The sequence below is a fragment of the Aedes albopictus genome, chromosome 3, assembly GCF_035046485.1.
Source record: "Aedes albopictus strain Foshan chromosome 3, AalbF5, whole genome shotgun sequence".
Classification (NCBI taxonomy): Eukaryota; Metazoa; Arthropoda; class Insecta; order Diptera; family Culicidae; genus Aedes; species Aedes albopictus.
Window position 1 is genome coordinate 196,964,982 of NC_085138.1, and position 20,613 is coordinate 196,985,594.

General features: G+C 42.6%; 2 protein-coding genes and 1 long non-coding RNA gene across 3 annotated transcripts; all 3 read right to left on the reverse strand.

The window, feature by feature from the left end:
- Window positions 1-640: 640 nt before the first annotated feature.
- On the reverse strand, window positions 641-1,845 carry LOC109417312 (uncharacterized). The gene is made up of 3 exons (XR_003896841.2): window positions 1,784-1,845; window positions 1,646-1,719; window positions 641-1,544 (listed from the first exon to the last, which is right to left on the reverse strand). It is a non-coding gene; the product is annotated as an uncharacterized LOC109417312 (long non-coding RNA).
- Window positions 1,846-14,369: 12,524 nt separating this feature from the next.
- On the reverse strand, window positions 14,370-18,971 carry LOC134290525 (uncharacterized protein K02A2.6-like). The gene is made up of 2 exons (XM_062857683.1): window positions 16,394-18,971; window positions 14,370-14,374 (listed from the first exon to the last, which is right to left on the reverse strand). Exons 1-2 carry the CDS (start codon window positions 18,969-18,971, stop codon window positions 14,370-14,372), a joined length of 2,583 nt encoding a protein of 860 aa, XP_062713667.1.
- On the reverse strand, window positions 18,968-20,134 carry LOC115268585 (uncharacterized). The gene has a single exon (XM_029876698.2). It carries the CDS (start codon window positions 20,132-20,134, stop codon window positions 18,968-18,970), a length of 1,167 nt encoding a protein of 388 aa, XP_029732558.2.
- Between the last annotated feature and the right edge of the window lie 479 nt (window positions 20,135-20,613).

Consider the following 20,613-nt stretch of genomic DNA (forward strand, 5'->3'; position numbering starts at 1 on the left):
AATCTCACTCCGCTCTATATCAAGTAATATAGCGATGAGCTTGGTGATGACATCCTATTTTCAAGAAAGGCGTTCACACTTCTAGGATTCCTCCAGTTTTTATGTGATTCCTCATGGAGCTTCCCAAGAATTTACTCAGTTCACTGAAGTCTTCCTGAAGTTCGCCATAAGAATTAGTCTAAATGCTCTTCAGACATTTCTCCAGGAGTACCTCGGGAATTGCTGCCGAGGTTTTCAGGTAAATTTATTCAGAAGTCTTTAAGAATTTCTCCAGGAGTTTTCCGGGAATCCCTCCATGGCTTCCTCACGAATACCATGAAATTCCTTAACCCACCATCAGTCGCTTGCGTGTAATGAGTACACGCGTCTCAGAAAAATGCAAAAAATAATCGAAATTCGCACCAAATTGAACCGGGTGTTGGTCCTATTCCAAGATCCACCCTTCTTCTTGTTAGTAAGGCAGAAAAAAAATTACAAAATGCATGGAAAGTACTCGAAAAATACGTAATTCTAACCTCACATTTTAAATGTGTACTCAGTACACGGCAAACGCTTTCAATTAACGTCAATTCAAAAATGACGTAACTATCAGTGCTTAACTTAACATAATCGTTTTATTCGTCCATTGGACAATAGAGAGAGAGAGAGATAGAGAGGTGGTATACTTGCGTATTACATTGGCGGTTGTTGGTGGCGCGATGGTTGGCGGCGACGGTCTACGTTGGCTAGCTTTGTGGATGGCATCTTCGAAGGGGGGCCAGGCGGGCACCGGAGAGGTTGCTACTAACGACGGGCGAGCACTTCCGCCCCGAGATGGCTGTCCAAAGATCGTTGTTGAATGGCAGGTACTCAACCGGATAGGCTAGGGTCCACCAGTAGGCGTACGGGTTGTTGGGAAAGCTTGGCACCTCCAACGGGCAAACCGGGGTGAAATGGCTTGGTAGAACGCTTCTTCACGGCACGACGGCTTGGTCGGGCTTCAGCGCGGGTGGTGGCGGAAGTCCTTCGATCGGCACACACGATGACGGAGGCGGCGATGAAGATTTAGCTTGAATCAGGCCAGGCGGCCCACACAAAAGCTGGGGAGGAGGACCGACTCTCTGGACAGGCTACGGCCCACCAGCGAAGTTACGGTTGATCGTGGGTTACCGTCACCAGGGTCCAGGTATTTCGGTGATACTCTTGGGAAGCTGGGAAGGAGCTTTTCCGTCAGTACTCCCACTGGACCGATGACACTCTGGGGTCCCACTGGAGTGGCTAAGGCCTACCAGCGGTGGGGAGGATTCGCGTTCCTGGTTTTGGGGACGATCCCGGCGATCGACTCTGACGGGCGTCGGCTGAGTGACCACGCGGCCGATTGCGCGGTCTACAAGATGGCGGAGGCAGCAATGGCGATCCCGGTGCGTACTAGGGCTCTAGCTCTACACGAGGGTCGTGCCGCAGGTTTCTGTCCAGTGTTTCGATCCTGGGAAGTAAACGAGACTCTTCGGGAATCACCCGAGGCCACCATAGAATAAAGAAAAGGTCCGGAAACACTCACGGACCTATTACGCAATTAGTATACCTTAATATCTCTCTCTTGTTTTAAAACCACCATTTTGTAACACGATTTCACAATATAACAATGAGCCTTATTATTAATTACCTTTTCTTCTAATAACACAAATTAACACGTTTTCTTTAGGATCAGTCGCTTACGGACAATCTTCAAATGCTTATCTAAAAAAAGGACACATTCAGGTTAAATACACGATGCTACACTCTAATACACATTTTAAATTACGGAAACTCAGAACGGCGCGCACTACTAAACTAGAGGGTAGCCTTTTTAGGAATGAGACCCGACCAATGCTATGTTCATAGTTTTATTCGCTTCGGTTTTTCACATCTTCGTGAAAAGCCGAAGTTGTCATTTCAAAAATCTGCATTAACATGTCTAAAGGGTCTAACTCGTTTTGTAAACAAACATTGTTTTTGTCGCTGTAGGGTCTATCTCGATCCACCCACGCATGTCGACACCCTTAACAGAAAGAGCGAAGTTAGATCTTTCTGATAACGGTACCCAGATGCGTGGGTGGATCGAGATAGACCCTACAGCGACAAAAACAATGTTTGTTTACAAAACGAGTTAGACCCTTTAGACATGTTAATGCAGAAATGTTGGCAGCCCTTCCACGCAGGGTCACATTACGATTACACTCAGAAATAAAAGTATACACGGAATTACTATTATTTATGCATTTTGTATCCGCATCTCTCTCACTCTCTTTCTGTTTTCATGCTATCTGCCGTTTAGCCTGGGTTGAAGAGAAGTGTTTCGTCAACCCAGGCGAAGCACCAGATAGCATGAAAACAGAAAGAGAGTGAGAGAGATGCGGATACAAAATGCATAAATAATAGTAATTCCGTGTATACTTTTATTTCTGAGTGTAGGTCAACTCCATAAAGGGTGGTTGTCCTAGCTCAGTACGGGTGGTAACGTGTCGGAGTGAGCAAACGCTTTGACTAATATTCGAATGCACGGTTCGGTCAAGCTTATTTCTAGAACAGCTAGGTATACGCCACCAGTAAGGCTGTTCTACGATTGGGATGGAATTGGTTTAGGTGCTTACTGGTAGGTTACGGTGTTAGGAAAAGGAACTTGTGGCAAAGCCAACAAGCCACGAATTGGAACCAACGGTTACAAGTAACCGTGAAAATGACCAGTGACCTCTCTGGCCAACCCGTAGCCACCGGAATGTACCCTGGAGGAACCTGTTTCGAGGACATTTTGACTATGACACCAAAACTAGGCATGCGACGGCTCTATCTTCATATTTTTTCATATCCATCATCTGAGTAACCATGGAAATGACCAGTGACCTCCCTGGCTAACCCGTGGCCACCGAAATGTACCCTGGAGGAACCTGTTTCGAAGACATTTTGACCATGACAACAAAACTAGGCATGCGACGGCTCTATTTTCATGAGTTTCCATATCCATCATCTTTGTAACCGAAAAAACTGCGTTACCAAAATAGGACCAGTGACCTTCCTGTCACACTCGTGGCCACTGGGGGTAACGATTACCAAGACAATGAATATAAAAATTATGAAGATAGAGTCGTCCTCTAACATGTTCCGGTGGCCACAGGTTTATGCTAGGTATCGCTCAAGTAATTTCCGTTCAGTGCATTATTTTTTCTTTACCGGAATGGTCAAGAAATTCAACACAGAGAGCTCCATTTGATTTGGCGTATCTTCTCAGTTCCGTACTGGAGTCAAAAAAAATCAAAAGCTTCCTTACCTGAATTTTCCACGCATCGAGATAGGCCAAAAAATCTTGCGAACTGCGTACTTCTCATAATGCAAGGACGCTGCACAGTGGTTCCACCATAGGTCTAAACCTTTGACCACAATCAGCTGTCATATCATTGTGGTAACATAAAGTTTATTGATTTTTTTTTCTAATTTCAGTCGTTTGCATTCATCACTCTACCATCCAACATGTATTTAGTTGACTGTGTTCGGTTCTTATATGGTTGAAAACGATGCAAATGTAAAATTTAGATGCTACTTTATCATCTTATTTGAATAAGTGTGACGGTTTATGATTTTTCAACTAAGTCTAAAAAAACTGATAATTTTCAACAAGCCGGAAAAATGTTTCCCCTTACGATCTCTTCGGACGTTTTTTTTTTATAAATCTTCCCTATAATATTAAACAATGATTTACTGACGAATTCAGCGTGGGTATTATTATTCCTTGCCTAATTTGATGCTGATTGAGCAAAACTTTGGATAACTATGTTATTTATGTTGCAAGAAATGGATAAAACAACAACACTTTTGCCCAAATTTTTGCTCGAACAGCATCAAATTAGGCAAGGAATAATAGTACCCACGCTTTTTGCACCATTTCATTGCAGAAACGGAGAATTGAACTTCTCACCATACAAAAATTCAGCTCATTACTACAAATCTAGTACTTCACCGATCGGCCCTATTACTCCAAAAGTTCTCGATATGATTCCTCCAAGAATTTCCCCTGTGGCTTCTGTTACGTATGTGGGTGGTTTCGGAATATGGGAACGACGCGAACCGAGTACCGTCAATTACAATGTTTTATTAACTTTTTAATTAACAAGAAAATAGGGAAAATAGCGACTTTCAGTCGGACGATTTGAGAAAGCGACGTGCGGTTTATTCATTTTATTTCCAACTGACGTTTTCTTATGCACTGGTAAAATTTTGCATCTGAGAATGGGAACAGTGCATACATAACATTTCCTCCCTCGTTTAGAAAAAAAAAGAAAAACTTACTCTACCACTATAGGATACTGCATGATGACGTCACGAAGCCGAGCACTGACAGTTCAGCGAGCTTGTTTACATGGACTTGGTGTCTGGCGGAGATCCGGCAAAACTGTTTTTCGATACAATTTCAGTAAAACGGTAATTAGACGGTTTGTTTTGTATTAGTAGAGTTGAATATAATCGATTTTTCCGTATCATAATGGTTTCGGGGCGGAAAACGTAAATTTAATTTTCGCCGCTCGTTAAAAATTCTAACACCTTGTAAACAAGCTCGCTGAACTGTCAGACAAAGTGAGGTTAGCACGGTGCTCCCCAGACCGTTATTATAAAATAAAAATCTCCATCCAATCGGTGCCCACCATTCGTTTCCTATGGCTATCCTGCATGTCTGGACAAAATTTGAAAAAAATCGTAGGGCCCAATTTTGAGTTACGCCCTTTTAAAGGGCGTAAAGCCCAATATACAAAGAAAAAATCGAAATATTTAGTACTCAACCATTTTTTTAACGATTTTGATGAAATATTTTCTTGGAGAATTGCATTTCATTGAGTATTAGATTTGTTTAGCATAGTTTTTGTTGTAATAATTGAAGAAAATATGACGTTTTTGGGAGTTGACATAAGTGAAAATATTTCAATAATATTTGTAACTTCTCAGGTTCAAATACGGTAAGAAAAACGTGCATGTATATGAACAAAAAAATAAAGTAAATGAAAGGAAAGCTCTTAAAAAAGAAATTAAGCATAACATGTGAAAAGGGCCTAAGTGCTTTTTGTAAGCAAACACGTTTCCATCGCTGTAGGGCCCAACTGTACCCACGAATATCTGCACCCTTTACCGATAGCCCGAAGATTTCACTTTCTGAAACATGTTTGTTTATAAAAAGCACTGAGGCCCTTTACACACGTTATGCTAGAAACAATATTATGTGTGTTTGAATAAATGGAAGAAGAGTTGTTGTTTTAAGCCCTTTACATACTAGTTTTATTAGCACAAGACAAAAAAAAACGAATCAATTCTGTATGAAATCATGAACACAAATATGTGATGATTTATAAATTTTTAATGATTATTACATCTAATCGTAATATTTTGAATAAGAATGAAGTGTAATATAAATAATGATACCTACAGTGAATGCCGCTTTACGATGATAAAGACCACAAAAATGTGTTAAAATTTACTATCGGTGCAGAATTGATTCGTTTTTTTTTTGTTTTGTGCGAATAAAACTAGTTTGTAAAAGGCTTAAGGAGAAACTTCAGTGAACACAAACATGGCTGCCACAATGACCGACTTGGTCCCCTACTCATGTTTTCAAGAGTACCAATTTTGAAAATTCGTAAACAAATGCTCTCGATTTGGAGAAGCTGCCTCTTTTTGCAAGTGAGCAAAGCCAGGATAAACAAGTGCGGCTTGGTTCGTTGCTTCGTTCGTCAGATGTGTGCCTCTAAAGTTTGTATGCAAAATTGCAATGGGATTTCTTGGTTTTTCACCTTAAAACAACAGCTCTTCTTCCATTCATTCAAACACACATAATATCGTTTCTAGCATAACATGTGAAAAGGGCCCAAGTGCTTTTTGTAATCAAACATGTTTCAGAAAGTGAAATCTTCGGGCTATCGGTAAAGGGTGCAGATATTCGTGGGTACAGTTGGGCCCTACAGCGATCGAAACGTGTTTGTTTACAAAAAGCACTTGGGCCTTTTCACATGTTATGCTAAGTTTCTCTTTTTAAGAGCTTTCCTCTCATTTATTTTATTTTTTTGTGTATATACATTCACGTTTTTCTTACCGTATTTGAACCTGAGAAGTTACAAATAATATTGAAATATTTTCATATAAAAACTCTTTTATTTATGTCAACTCACAAAAACGTCATATTTTCTTCAATTATTTCAACAAAAGCTATGCTAAACAAATCTAATACTCAATGCAATACAATTCTTCAGGAAAATATTTCATCAAAATCGTTTAAAATGGTAGAGTACTAAATATTTCGATTTTTTCTTTGAATATTGGGCTTTACGCCCTTTAAAAGGGCGTAACTCAAAAATGGGCCCTACGATTTTTTTCAAATTTTGTCCAGACATGCAGGATAGCCATAGAAAACAAATGGTGGGCACCGATTGGATGGAGATTTTTATTTTATAATAACGGTCTGGGGAGCACCGTGGTTAGATCAGGTGCTTGCAGTACCCTATGGCGAATAACGCAAAGGGGGGCGGCGTTGTCTCGTAGAACGGCGTACCGGCGGTGAGCCCACGCTCGACCGGTCTGGACTGCTACTCGGCGTTAGGTATTGAGCATTTGGTGATTCGGATCCATCAGTCGAATTATCAGTAGACGCTCCAGACGTAGAACTGGTTTCCGAACTGGTTTCTTCGTCCGGTGGTGGCTGTTGTGACGTCACAGCTCCGTAGAAATGCATTCGGCGAGACACCGTACCTGATTCGATGCACCTCCCAAGTAACAATCAGCATGCCTTGAAGGTTTATTCATGTTTTATCCTGGTTTTATACGAGCATGTCAAAAAGCTAGTTGTTCTGAATTAGTTTTATGTGGTAGTTTTTTACTTTGAACCTTTGGCGTTCCATAAAACTATCATATAACTTCTGCTATAAACATCTTCAGTTAAAGACTTGCAAGTAGACATGAATTGGTTTAATCACTTATTATATACCATTTCAATAAAACTTGAATTTGCGGTTGTTGTCGGAGAGATTTTTTTTTGTAAACAAATACACAAAACTGTGAGGCAATGCATAAAACCAACAAAAGATTTCGTGGCCGTAACATAAACCAAAAAAATGCTGTGATAAAACCGCTAGTTCTATCATGAGCTCAGTTATGACTACCTCAGGAGGGTTGGCCCTATTGGAGGAATCATCAGGAACACAGAGTTTTATCAGAAAAATATGTCGCCTAGCCGGGATAATTCATGTAAATACAGAAAAAATATTACTCAATTTGATGATTTCACGTACAGCTTAAGATTAAATTAAACCATACAACACGTTTCCGTCATTTTATTTCGTCAGAAAAATTACATAATGTCTTTTAAACTCCGCTGTGTTGAAAAAACCTTTTTTGCACCCAATTCCACCGAGTAAATTATGTGCAACTTGAACCGCTACCGAGAAATCACCCACTGCGGTTCGGGTGACAACGCGCGTCCTACCACATGAACGTCTCCACTACGACTGACTCGCCACTCCTGATCGGACTGCGACGATCGGGGCGATCGGGCCCGAGCTGAGTATATAATATAGAGTGGCACACGCTGTTGTCATCTCACCCCACACATCCCCCTTCTTCTCTGGAACAATGATGAGAAAATCAAAATTGTGTGCGGGTGATGAAGATCTAAAATTCCTATTGTGGCGTTAGCACTAAATTGGTTTCCGAAAAAACTTCATTGACTTCCGCTGCCTTTCCTATGCGTTAAACATTACGTCGGAAGTAGTGCGCTGTATAGAAAATCAGATTTACTGTACAGCGCACTACTTCCGACGTTATGTTTAACGCATAGGAAAGGCAGCGGAAGTCAATGAAGTTTTTTCGGAATTCAATTTAGTGCTAAACGCACAATATTGACTGATCTAACTGAAAACTCCAAGCTGATACGGCTATATCAATGTCACTGATTTACGGTCTCCAGTTAGCCTAATGGTTTAGGCTATGGATCGCCAATCCGGAGACGGCGGGTTCGATTCCCGTACCGGTTGGGAAAATTTTCTCGACTCCCTGGGCATAGAGTATCAATGTACTTGCCACACAATAAACAAATTCATGCAATGGAAGGCAAAGAAAGCCCTTCAAATAATAACTGTGAAAGTACTCTAAGAATGCTAAGTTGAAGAGAGGCAGGCCAGGTTCCAATGCGAACGTCGAGCCATATAGAAGAAGAAGAAGAAGAAGATTTACAGTAGATAGGATATTTTGACTCCATCGCTTCAAAGCCCCATTAAGACTTATTATTACCTAAGAGATTTACCTTGTTCTGGCGTGGTAAACTCAGTCGATGGTTCCCAATATTATGCGGTAGAACCAGGGATTTGCATCTTTAATTTTAAGATTAGTGATTGATAATACTGATGACGTCTCACATGCCCTTGAATAGAGATAAGTTATCGAACGTCGTCATATAGACTGACGTTGCTTGTATCTATAGTCCATTTTACGAGCCGATTTTATGAATGAATTTTGACAGGAGGTAGCGTCCAATAACCCGTGAAAATCAATATCATCATCAACATTGTTGTCACTTCGTAAAATTGCTCATTGTCTTCTAATCAGCACGGCTACAACTGCACATGTGAGGCAGCGATTGAATATGAACGTCGCTAACGCCATCTGTTCGCTGATTGCCACTTGGCAATTTGTGGCGGCCATGTTTTTTACACAAGCTGCTGAGTCAAACTTGAACGTCTGTCTGCGGTGAAGGTGATTCAATTTTACTCATTATTGCTTATCCAGAGAAATCTTCCAACCTGGCGGAGTGAAGAAGATAAAGAAGACCTGTTCCGCAAACGTCAAACTGCTGCACACTTCAAAAAGTATGCACACAACCTTGAAACAAAAATAAATAGTTGAAAATCTAAATTATGTTTAATGGCTTACAGTTGCATACTAAAGTGCTAAAACTACACCTAATATAGTTTAGAAATAAGTTACATGTTGTGGCAGCAATTGCGATTACATAAACCATAAATGAAACAATTTTCATTATTTTTAAATTTTATGGCAACCAAGTGAGTGAGAGATTTTTAGCGTGAACCGAGCACTTTTGACGTTTGCGGAACGACTGCGGCGGTCGAAACCACCGCAACCCCGTTGGATTTTTTCTATTTTACCGCAGTACTATCCGCCTCGTATTCACTACAAAGTTCACTCACGTTCTTCCTGTCCTCTTCTCTCTCACATGAATTTTGACATTTTCCGGTGATTTGTTTTGATTCCCGTTAGTTGACGTTCTCTTCTCTCTCGGGGAGAAAATTGAGGTTAAATTTCTAAGCAAAACTCTATTGACTAGACTGAACAAATCAACGATGGAAGGTGTACAAAACTGCGTAAAGGGTTTTAGGTGAACTATTCAAATCATTTGGGTCTTGCCGTGATCTATGATGCTTATCCGTAACATTACCCTGGAATGTGTAATACGACGGGCCAGGCTTTACGACATTTGTGTGCTTTGCGGACAAAACGGATATTTAAGCCATAAACGTTTGAAATGCTGGCAGAGCTGTATGTACACCCAACTGAAACGCGACGCAGCAAATATCGGTGGTGAATACGTCAAGAAAAATGTATATGCTATTAGGCGGAACCAAGTACGACGAGATTCGTTAACCCTTAGGGTAACGGTCGAATTTTGGACCCCTAGAGGACATTACTTTAGATTTAGGCTGAAATCAAACAGATTCAGAGAGTGTTTCACATAATGATGATGTTGGTATGACCGTAACCCGAATAAAAAATACAGTAGAAAAACCGAACGTTGTATTGTAACAGTACTATTTAGAACCATATTTTTACAATAGAAACCACTGTAAAAATAAAAATACAAAAACAATAGAATGTAATGTAGAACACCATACAGTAAATTGTAAATAAGATTTTTACAATATACTATACGGGTTGTTAAGTATCGTAACAATATAAAAAAATATTTTTCTCCATACATATTTTTTTGCAAAACCATACATTATATTGTAAATGAATTGTTATAAATACTGATACGTGGGTTTTAATAAACCGTACATTGTATGGTACACGTATGGTTTCAAACAACAAAATGTACCGTAAATATATTGTTTTTAATTGTAGTTTCACCACTGGTTATACATTTAATTAAATGGTTTTGGAATGGTTCTCTTTTGTTATGTTGTATTGGTTTACATTACATTACCATGTAAAATATAACATAACATTATTTATAACATCTTGTCATTTTCCTCCTGTTAATGGCATCTTAGGCTTGCTAGCATTATGAGAATGCGCTTTGGGAATTCTCCAGAGCTTTTTGGATAACCCTTCATATATTGGATCGCGCACGTCTAAGTCTGAGTCGAGGTCTGAGTAGTCTCTGATTGCATCAACAGTTGAAGCTTAGGCTCCCATGCCCCACCAGCCAGATAACCGGGTTTCGCAAACTAAGCATTATTTGTGGCAACACTTTGAGCGGCATGATGGAACTATGCCGAGCGCGCTAAGCATTATTAGACCACTAATGTAGTTGCATGAAGTGGGTGACGAGGTACATAAGTATCATTACAGCGTGCTTAACCGTTATTGCAATATTGAGGCTCCAGTTTGACTAAAGTTCGAAATACACGGAAATACATAACAACTCATGAGAAAACTGTCAAGTTCGATTCAAGTATAAGTTAGGTTAAAAAGCGAACCCGCAGACGAACCTATATTAAAAATCATTTCAGTGTTCAGTCCAGTCCATGTGTTAAAGATGGCTCTACGTCAAAGATAAAGTTTGTCAATCGCATTTGATTCGATTGTGGTCGAAGGCAAGTTCACATGAGAGAAGAGGAGAAAATTCCCCTAAATGCAAATACAGAAATAATAGTGTTGATGCTAAACTCATCCACTGATTTACGGTAATCTGACCTGCATCATTCCGGGTTGGCCTACATTCGTATTTCTCTCATCGCACTCTACACACCTAGCCCGCCATATCTCTTGGACCCCTGCTTGGACCTGCAGTTCTTAGGATAGGACATTTGGTTTACCACTGATATAAACATGTTATTGATTTTCAATTGATGTTTCAGCTTATTCACTTTTTTCTCTTTCCTATGAAAGCTTTCCTTTGCATCAAAAAAGTCACAAACACCAACGAAACAAAGCACGGAAAAAATGTTAAACTGAATAAATCTGGTGTTCGATTTGAATAGGTCGAATCAAATCGAACACCAGAAATAATAAAAAATTCACGGAAAAATAATGTTTCGGAAAAGTGAATGGTTCAAACGTAAGAAAAACAGTATAATATATTGTTACATAAAAATCCAATGTAAATGTATAGTATAGCGAACCATTTCATCACAATACACTTTATTGTAGCTGGTACACTGTATGGTGCAGAAATGGTTTTCACCATACACCCTATGGTTAGTTTTTATCCGGGAAAAGCCCCCGCTGTCCGTTAAAAATACCCACAAGGTTATTTCTGGCTGAAAATGTGATGAAAATAACTTATTTTTGAAGCATCAGTTTTCACTGTTTTGGACACCCCAATGTATTTTGGACCCTCTTAAGTATATATTTTGGACACCCGTTGTTTAAACCCACTTGAAACTGTTTTCGAAGATTCTACCACTTGGGTATGCTGGATCACATTCTAATTACTTGATTGACAAAGGCTGATTAGACGAACTTTGAGAATTTAGCGCGTCAGATTAAAAAACGTTTTTGTTTACATCTGCAAGTTTCCCCAGCACCACATTCTCTTTTGGTAAACATACCGCGACGCTCGCACGGGTGACGAGATTAACGAATATTAATTTCAAGGCAAATAATGATATTTCCAGTGAGGAAATGCTTGCCGTTTGTGCAGAACATACTAATTTAGCGAATGATTCTAAAAATTTTCGTCATTTCTCCATTAAATCTATGAAAGTTATGATAGTACGACCCAGGGGGTCCAAAATATATGGGGGTCCAAATTATATTGGTTACCCTATGTGGCCAACAGGTTACCCAAGTACCCAGCACCCATTTAAAATACACGGTGTAGAAAAAAAAATCAAAAAGTTTGTCAGACACATAACGGTTAAGGAAGTAATGCCACGATAGCCGAGAACCCCATCGAGTTTCAACACTCAATAAAATCCGCACATTACATTGACAAATATTCATGTGCCAAACCACATCCGTATACGCGTACACTTTAACAAAAACTCGTCAATGCAGGCACAATAACACATGGAAAATATATGCTGAAAATTGTATGAGACGCAAGTGTATGTAGCTTCCTCAAATATATGTTCCACGCTAATGAAAAGCATTTGTTTACCTCCATGGTAAATATTCATGTGCGCGGTACATAGTGTTTCCTGGTTTAGTGGCGTTGCATGTACACGATCATTACTATAGGTACTAGTGGAAAATAGTAAACAAAAATCAGCTGTTCCCGGATTAATCAAACGGGCGTATTTTCAACTAGTAAATTTGCATTAGTGTACGTGACACCGCGCTGTGAGAGCACAATAACAGGAATGAAGATTTTACGTCCAGAGAAATTTATCTATCTCGGATCCTCACTACCAGCTAACAACAATGTGAGTCTTGGAATCCAAAGGTGCATCCTTAGTGGAAATCATGCCTACATGTGCTGCTGAAGAAAACTGCGTTTCCTTAATAAGCCTTTTATTTACTCACAAGCCTCCTCAAAAACCTTTAATAATAATCACATAAAGGTTCTCAAAACTTACTTTCAATTTAAGACCAAGAAGTCCTCTCAAACCGTTTTTTGTTTAACATTTGGCCGTTCTTAAAACTCGCTTTCCGCTTACTACCAAGCTTTCCTCAAACAACGGTTCAAGTTTACCACCAAGCGGTCCTCAAAACTCGCTTCTTGTTTACCATCGAGCGGTCTTCAATATCGGTTTCGAATCTCCCAAGTAACAATCGCCAGCCGCAAACAAGCATGCATGCTGAATTGTTGCTTTATAATGGTAATTATAGCTGAACTAAAATTATGCTGTACATATTCCTGTACAAATGCTTTTCAATTGAAAAAGTAGCCAATGTTCAACTTTTCGTATTGGTATCAATAATGATAATTTAAAACACTTTTCAAGCGTTTAGTAAGATTTTTATTCGACTCGCAGTAATTCCTTTACAACATAGTTTAACAAGACTTTTTTCTGCTTCTTGTTAAGTTCATGTAAAAATTAGGACATGTATCTGAATAATGTGTTTTTCACAAGTCAAATAAGCGCTTTCGTTTCATCATACTTCGACTCAGAGTACATGATGAAAAACACGTGTTTTTTACCGAACAACAGCTGAATTAATTTGTTGTTTAGTCGTTAACCATAATGTTGTGCTAATTCACCACTGCTGTATAGGAATCAGAGTCTGATCATTATTAAACCACGGGAAGTTTATGTTTTGATTTAAGCGCTGCAATTCATCATCTCTAGGATGGCGCAGATAGGAAGGCATGCGGCTGGCAATCGACGGGTCTCGAGTTCGAATCTGGATTTAGGTAAATTTATGTGTAGTTATTATTTCACAATATTTGTTCACAGCATTAAGTTCCAATCATAAACTCTCGTGGAAATTGGAAAATTTTGCATTTTTTTATTTTTAATCATTTTTGCCAAAGCTGAATAACAGTTTTACTATATATTTGTAAAACGATTAAACAACAAACATTTCAGTTGGTACACAACACTATGCTTTACAGTTTCTCCAAATTTGTGTGAACAAAACCCGAACAAAGGTTGTGCCTGAAAATTATCCAAATGTTATTCAGCATCATGCTGAATCAATTCATCGTAAAGGTGCTTGTAAAATGAGTGATTGTTAGTTGGGCTGTGATCAAGCGGTCCTCCCAACTCGCTTTTAGTTTTCGAAAAAAAGGTCCTCAAAACACGTTTCTTTTTTATCATTAAGCGGTCCTCTCAACTCGCTTGTTTTCCATTGAGCGGTCCTCAAAACACGCTTGGAATGTGGCCAGCGGTCCTCAAAACACGCTTCGAATATGGCATCAAGCGGTCCTCAAAACTCGCTTCTTTTTTTTCCGTTAAGCGGTCCTCACAACACGCTTCCCCAATAGAAAAATAAGATACAACGTGCTTAACAACCCTTTCGGGCTATCATCTTGATCATACAGGGAATGATACAATCATTCACCATATCAGCAGTGTATAATACATTTTTATTGGGGTTCTCATTTAGCTACAAGCGGTCCTCTCAACTCGCTGTTTGTTTTTAACATAATGGTCCTCAAACGCGTTTCTTATTCATCATCAAGCGGTCCTCTCAACTCGCTTGTTTTTCCTTAAGCGGTCCTCAAAACACGCTTCAAATATGGCAAAGGGGTTCATCTAATCTAAAAAAAGATAAAGAAAGGTCACAAAGTCAATCTACTGCGTGCTTCATACACAGAGTGATGATGCAGAACAATATTTTCAAAGACCATGTTTAATCTTGTTTAATGGCGCTTCGTTGTTCATAATGATCGAATGCCAAGCAAAAGCTTAAAACATTACACCATAGACTAATTTCAAGACCTCGATGTACCAAAGAAAACGATCAAATTTTCGGTGACCAGTCCGGTACCCAATAAATATTCATAACCGTGTATTTTTTCCGTGTAAATTGCCTTTTGTGTAAATTTTATTTAGCGTGTTACACTGATCTGACAGCTCTGACAGTAAGGGACTAAACATAAATTACGTAATGTGAGTACCGAGGATTGTTCACAATTGAGGACTACGAAGGTGATGATTTTGTTTGCGGTTTTCTGTGAGAAAGTGAAGGAGGGAAGATTTTTTGCTTTTTTTTCACTCATACTCCCATAAGAAACCCCGTAGGAAGAAAGAGTGTTTCCCGGCTCATCAACCTTCGTAGTCCCCAATCTGCGAACTTGACTGCGGAAAAAAATTGCGACCATGACGCCGCTGATTACACATTGTAATAGCGTTCAACAATATTGAAAAATGAAAAAAACTTTAAAACATTTTGCAACCAAATTATTTGAAACGTTTTTTCTAGCGTGCACCATCTACTTCTGACATCTACAATAACGCTCTGACGATAGAGGCTTGCAGCAGAAACCTAACCTCATCGAATTCTCATACGATTTGTAAACATTGCCCTCAAATTTTTTGAGGGCAAGGACGGCTTTATGGACCGACGCCGAAGGAAAGAAAGAGAAAGAGACAATGATGACGTCAGTGTGCAAGCGCTCATCTCGCCGGCGATTGGAACCAGAGAGAGTAAGCGCGTCAAACACAAACTATCGCCCGAACGGGCCGACCGAAACAACACAGTGCAAAATCGCGGGCCATCCGAATCGGCAACGCCTACTTACCCTGTCGCTTGCGGAACCCCCTGATTGAAACCACTCGGTCAATTCTCGTTTCACTCACACGATACATCTCCTCCAACTGGCGGTCCACACATTCAACGCGCACTTTTTCCTGCTGCCGCTCAATCTCTTGTCACTTCACACTCCTGTTTTGCACCTTTTTTTTCTCCTAGTTGGTCGTATTAGATTTTCAACGCAATGGGTGATTTCTCACAGATATTCGATTTATTGCCATGGACAAAAATTACAACCACGACAAAACCTGTCACGGACGCCAATGTGCAACTTGAACCGCTACCGAGAAATCACCCACTGCGGTTCGGGTGACAACGCGCGTCCTACCACATGAACGTCTCCACTACGACTGACTCGCCACTCCTGATCGGACTGCGACGATCGGGGCGATCGGGCCCGAGCTGAGTATATAATATAGAGTGGCACACGCTGTTGTCATCTCACCCCACACAAATTAAATGCATTTAACTTCCAAATTATGCATAGTTTGTGTGGCGCACTTAGTTTTTGTCATTATCGCAGTCAAATTCACCACAAATTTTCCGTGGCATGTCTCCTGACACGTATTAAATAGGAAAACAAATCTGAATTCCATATCTGCATCTTTCCAATTGATGGCTGGATAAACAACCAAGCATAATTTATTCTGGCGATCGAACATTGAGAGTGAAATATAATCAAAACAATTGTTTGACAAGTCAGAAGATGGTTTTATTTAGAAGATTGATAAAACTATGATACAACCCGAAATCCTAAGCCAGTTTGCATACGAAGTCCTGTAGACCCTAATAAGACTGGGCCAACTAGCCAGATCGTGGGCTTATTGAGGCATACAAGAACTCGAGAGCATTTTCAAGTCGGCATCAATGGTTTTATGTTTAGGATTTTTGAATCGCTAAAAAACTTTGATAAAATTAAAATTGTTACTTGGGCTTGGTTCATTTGACGGCTCGATGCACTTTTCGTTGCAGCCGTCGTCCTGGAAACGTCGCAGCTGATCAACATGACGTTTCAGATGTTTACCTTCGTGCTCTATCTCGTAGTGCAAATCTCCCAGACGAGCAGCAACAATTCCGGGGATCCACTTGTCCATCCGGGCATTTCCAGAAAGGCAGTAGACTCGCTGTCCCGGCGTGAAGGAACGGAACGTGGAATCGAACGATGCTCGCTGTTTTTCACCCACTCGCTTGCTGGCATCCTGCGGCCTCAGAAGATCCAGTCGTGTTCGGATGTTTCTACCCAGGAAGAGCTTTGCTGGTGATTCTCCGGTTTCGGCGTGAGGAGATTTGCGGTACTGCTGCAGGAACTCGTTAGTGTTGGCTTGCAGAGTGTGGTTCGTCGTTCCCATCGCTTTCAGTGCCTTCTTGACTGTTTGCACATAGCGCTCGGCCTGACCGTTCGTAGCCGGATGATAGGGTGCGGAAAGTTTGTGGTACTTCACCCCGCTGCGCTGGAGGAACGACTTGAACTCTTCGGCAGTGAATTGCGGACCGTTGTCCGACACCACCGTCACTGGAGCTCCGTAGGCGGCGAATAAACCATCGAGAAGATTGATTGTGGCAGCAGCAGTAGTCGAGTTGGTGATTTTCACTTCGACCCACTTGCTATACGCGTCGACGACGATAAGCAACATTGCGCCCGCCACTGGGCCAGCGTAATCGACGTGTATACGCTCCCAGGGACCGTTTGGGTACTCCCAGTGATGGCTGCTGAACTTCGGGGGTGCTGGGGCATGTCGTGCGCATTCGGTGCAGGATTTTGCTGTCTTCTCGATGTCCGAATCTATACCAGGCCAGTAGACATACGAACGAGCTAGCCCTTTCATTTTCACGACGCCGATGTGTGCCACGTGAAGGTCGTTTAGGATCGCTTCCCGGAGAGTGGCTGGTATGACGACACGGTGCTCGAAGAGTAGACAGTTGGCAGCCAGGGAGTATTTCGCTTCGGGGGCCTTGTACCCAGACTGCGCCAGATTTCGACCTAACTCTAGCTCTTTGACGATCTTTCCGAGGTGGGGATCCTTTCGCGTCTCACGTGCGATGTGTTCGGCTCGCACTGGCAGCTGCTGAACTTGGCGAAGGACAAACTGGTCGAATTCGTCCTCGATATTTCTTCCCTCGTGAAGAGAAAGACAACTGACGTCCGATTGGGTCGATTTGCTTGGGATCCGGGAACAGTAGTCGGCGTTCGTGTTCTGACTCGTCGGCTTATACACTACGTCGAAGTGAGCCAGGTAGTCAGCGTAGTTTGCCATCCGACTGATACACAGCGTCGGGAGGGATTTCTCGGGGTGCAGGATTTGCGTCAGCGGCTTGTGATCCGTGATCAGCGTGAAGTTTCGTGCATACAGGTAGTGGAAGAACTTCTTCACCGCCCACACAATCGCGAGCGCCTCTTTGTCGATTTGGGGGTACCGTTGCTCGGTGTTAGACATGGTGCAGCTGGCGTATGCGATCGGCCGCTCGGTTCCGTTGCTCAGACGGTGAGACAACACGGCACCGAGACCAGTCTTGCTGGCGTCCGTTGCTAGGATCAGTGGCAGCGCTGGGTCGTATTGCATCAGGACTTGCGGGGAGACCAGAACCTGTTTCAAGTCTCGGTAGGCCCTGTCTGCTTCGGGTGTCCATTCGAACGGGTCGGCAAGCAACATGTTGCGCAAACTTCGTGCTCTTGAAGATAGATTGGGAATGAAGGATGAATAGTATGTAGCCTTACCTAAGAACAGCTGTAGATCCTCCGGAGTAGCCGGTCGTGGGGCATCCCGAATGGCTTCGATGTGTTTGTCCGATTTGTGTAGACCTTGACAATCGATGCGGTGACCCAAACATTCGAGCGATGACGTAGCGAAGATACATTTTGATCGGTTGAGCCGCAGACCGTTTTGCTTCATCCTGTCCATCGTAGCGGTTAGGGCCAGCAGCAGCTCGTCGAAGTTCTTGGCGAAAACGATGACGTCGTCGTAGAAGCTAACGACGTTGTCCAACCCTTGAAGGACGGATTCCATTCGTCGCTGCCAAATAGCCGGTATATTTGCAGCTCCGTATACGGCTCTCGTAGGACGAATGAGCCCATGCGTCGTCGTGTTGAGGGTGAGCACATGGCGAAACTCATCGTCGATTGGGAGGTGCGTGTAGGCATCGGTGACGTCCAGATGACAAAACAGCGTTGCTCCCTTCATCCTGTTGAACAGCGTTTCGACCTTCGGTATCGGATGTTCGTCGATGATCATCCTTGGGTTGACGGTTGGCTTGTAGTTTCCGGTGATCCGAATGCTTCCGTTCTTCTTCATGACGATATGGGTCGGCGATGCCCACTCAGAATAATCCACCTTCTCGTAGAAACCAGATGCCAGTTTCTTGTCGATCTCCGCTGCGTAACGATCGCGTAGGGCGAGAGGTACGTCCCGTGCCCTCGCGAAAACAGGAGTTACTCCGGGCTTCAGATGAACTTTCGCTGGTGGTCCTACCAGTTTTCCAGGAACTTCACTGAAGATGCTGTCGAAGTTGTCGAGTAACTTGGACAGGTGCGCTTCTTGATCCGGAGTCAGTTCGGTGCCTTGGAGAGAATTGACGGACGAATCCGGCGAGAACAGTCGGTTCATGTTGATCTGCTCCACAAAGTGTGCGATCCATTCGCGCCCGAAGAGAGAGTCGGATTCTCCGGAAACGACGTAGAGGTTCGGCTTGCGCGTTGTGGATCCGACGGACACTTGCACCGGGACACTTGCGACCCAGACAGTTGAACTAGGTCGACTTCCGAAGCTGGTGTCTCTCGCGACTGGACCTGATCGGCAGAAGAGTGGAACTTCGACTTCTCCGATTGGCAGACCCTGGCGATGTGGCCCTTCTTGTTGCAGACGTTGCACCTGGCGTCGCGGAACCGACACTGACTCCGCAGGTGCTGTCCTCCACATCCGTTGCACGAGCTCGACCCACCGGCACTGTTCGGGTAAGTTCTAGCCCGCGGCTTTTCTTCTGACGCACTCCTCGGTTTGTTGTCGTGCTGTTTCTGCTGGAATGATGGCGATCGATGGCGAGGTTGTGATTTCTTCGTTCTCGGCTTCTCGTAGCCAAGCTTGTTTGCTGCTTCCGGATATGGCGGCGATGTTCCCATGTTGATCTCTCTAGCAGTGTTTCGAGTGGCTTCCAGGGCATGCGCGATGTCGTACGCATCCTTGAAGGTTGTCGGGCTCTTCGCGATTATCTCATCACAGATGTCTCGCGCTTCCAGCCCGTGCAGAAGCTGTTCGATGAGCATCCGGTCCAGAAACTCGCCATATTCGCAGTAGGCGGCACCCTGCTTCAGCCGAAGGGCGAACTGCGAGACGGACTCACCTTTCTGCTGCACGATGTGCCGGAACTTGACACTTTCGACGAACTTGTTTCGTCTGCGATCGAAATGGTTCTCCAGGGTGGTGCGCAGTTCCGTGTAGGGAATCTCGGAAGGTTCACGGGGGGTGACGAGAAACTTCAAGGCGTTATTGAGCTCTGCTCCCATATGGACTCTGGCAAAGTTCGCGTACTGGACCTCCGGGATGAGACTCAGCTGCAGCGCCCACTCGAACCGGTTGAAATAATCGGCGACGGACGTTTCCTCTGATAAGCGGTACTGGGGCATCGTGAACGGTGGAACTTTCGGCGATGGAGCGGCGGCGTCTCCTGCTTGCTGTCCTGCGTTCACTTGTTCGACGACGTTTCCGATGGAAGCTCGGAGGGCTTGCGCGATCATTGCAGACAGCGCCTCCATGAGCTCGGCGTTCGCCATCTTGCCGACGGAGAAGAATGTGCTTGCGGGGTGAAACTAACCTCACTTCCGTACCGCGAGAAGTTTTCCGACCAATCCCACTTCTGACACCAAAATTGTTACGTATGTGGGTGGTTTCGGAATATAGGAATGACGCGAACCGAGTACCGTCAATTACAATGTTTTATTAACTTTTTAATTAACAAGAAAATAGGGAAAATAGCGACTTTCAGTCGGACGATTTGAGAAAGCGACGTGCGGTTTATTTATTTTATTTCCAACTGACGTTTTCTTATGCACTGGTAAAAGTTTGCATCTGAGAATGGGAACAGTGCATACATAACAGCTTCTCTAGGATTCCCCATGGGATTCCAGAGATTTTTGCAAGGATTCATCCTGCCATTCCCTTTAAAATTTGTACTGGGATTCTCCCAGTCATATCTGCAATGCTCTAATACTTCAACTATTCCTGCTCAATAAGTATTTGCTGATATTCACCC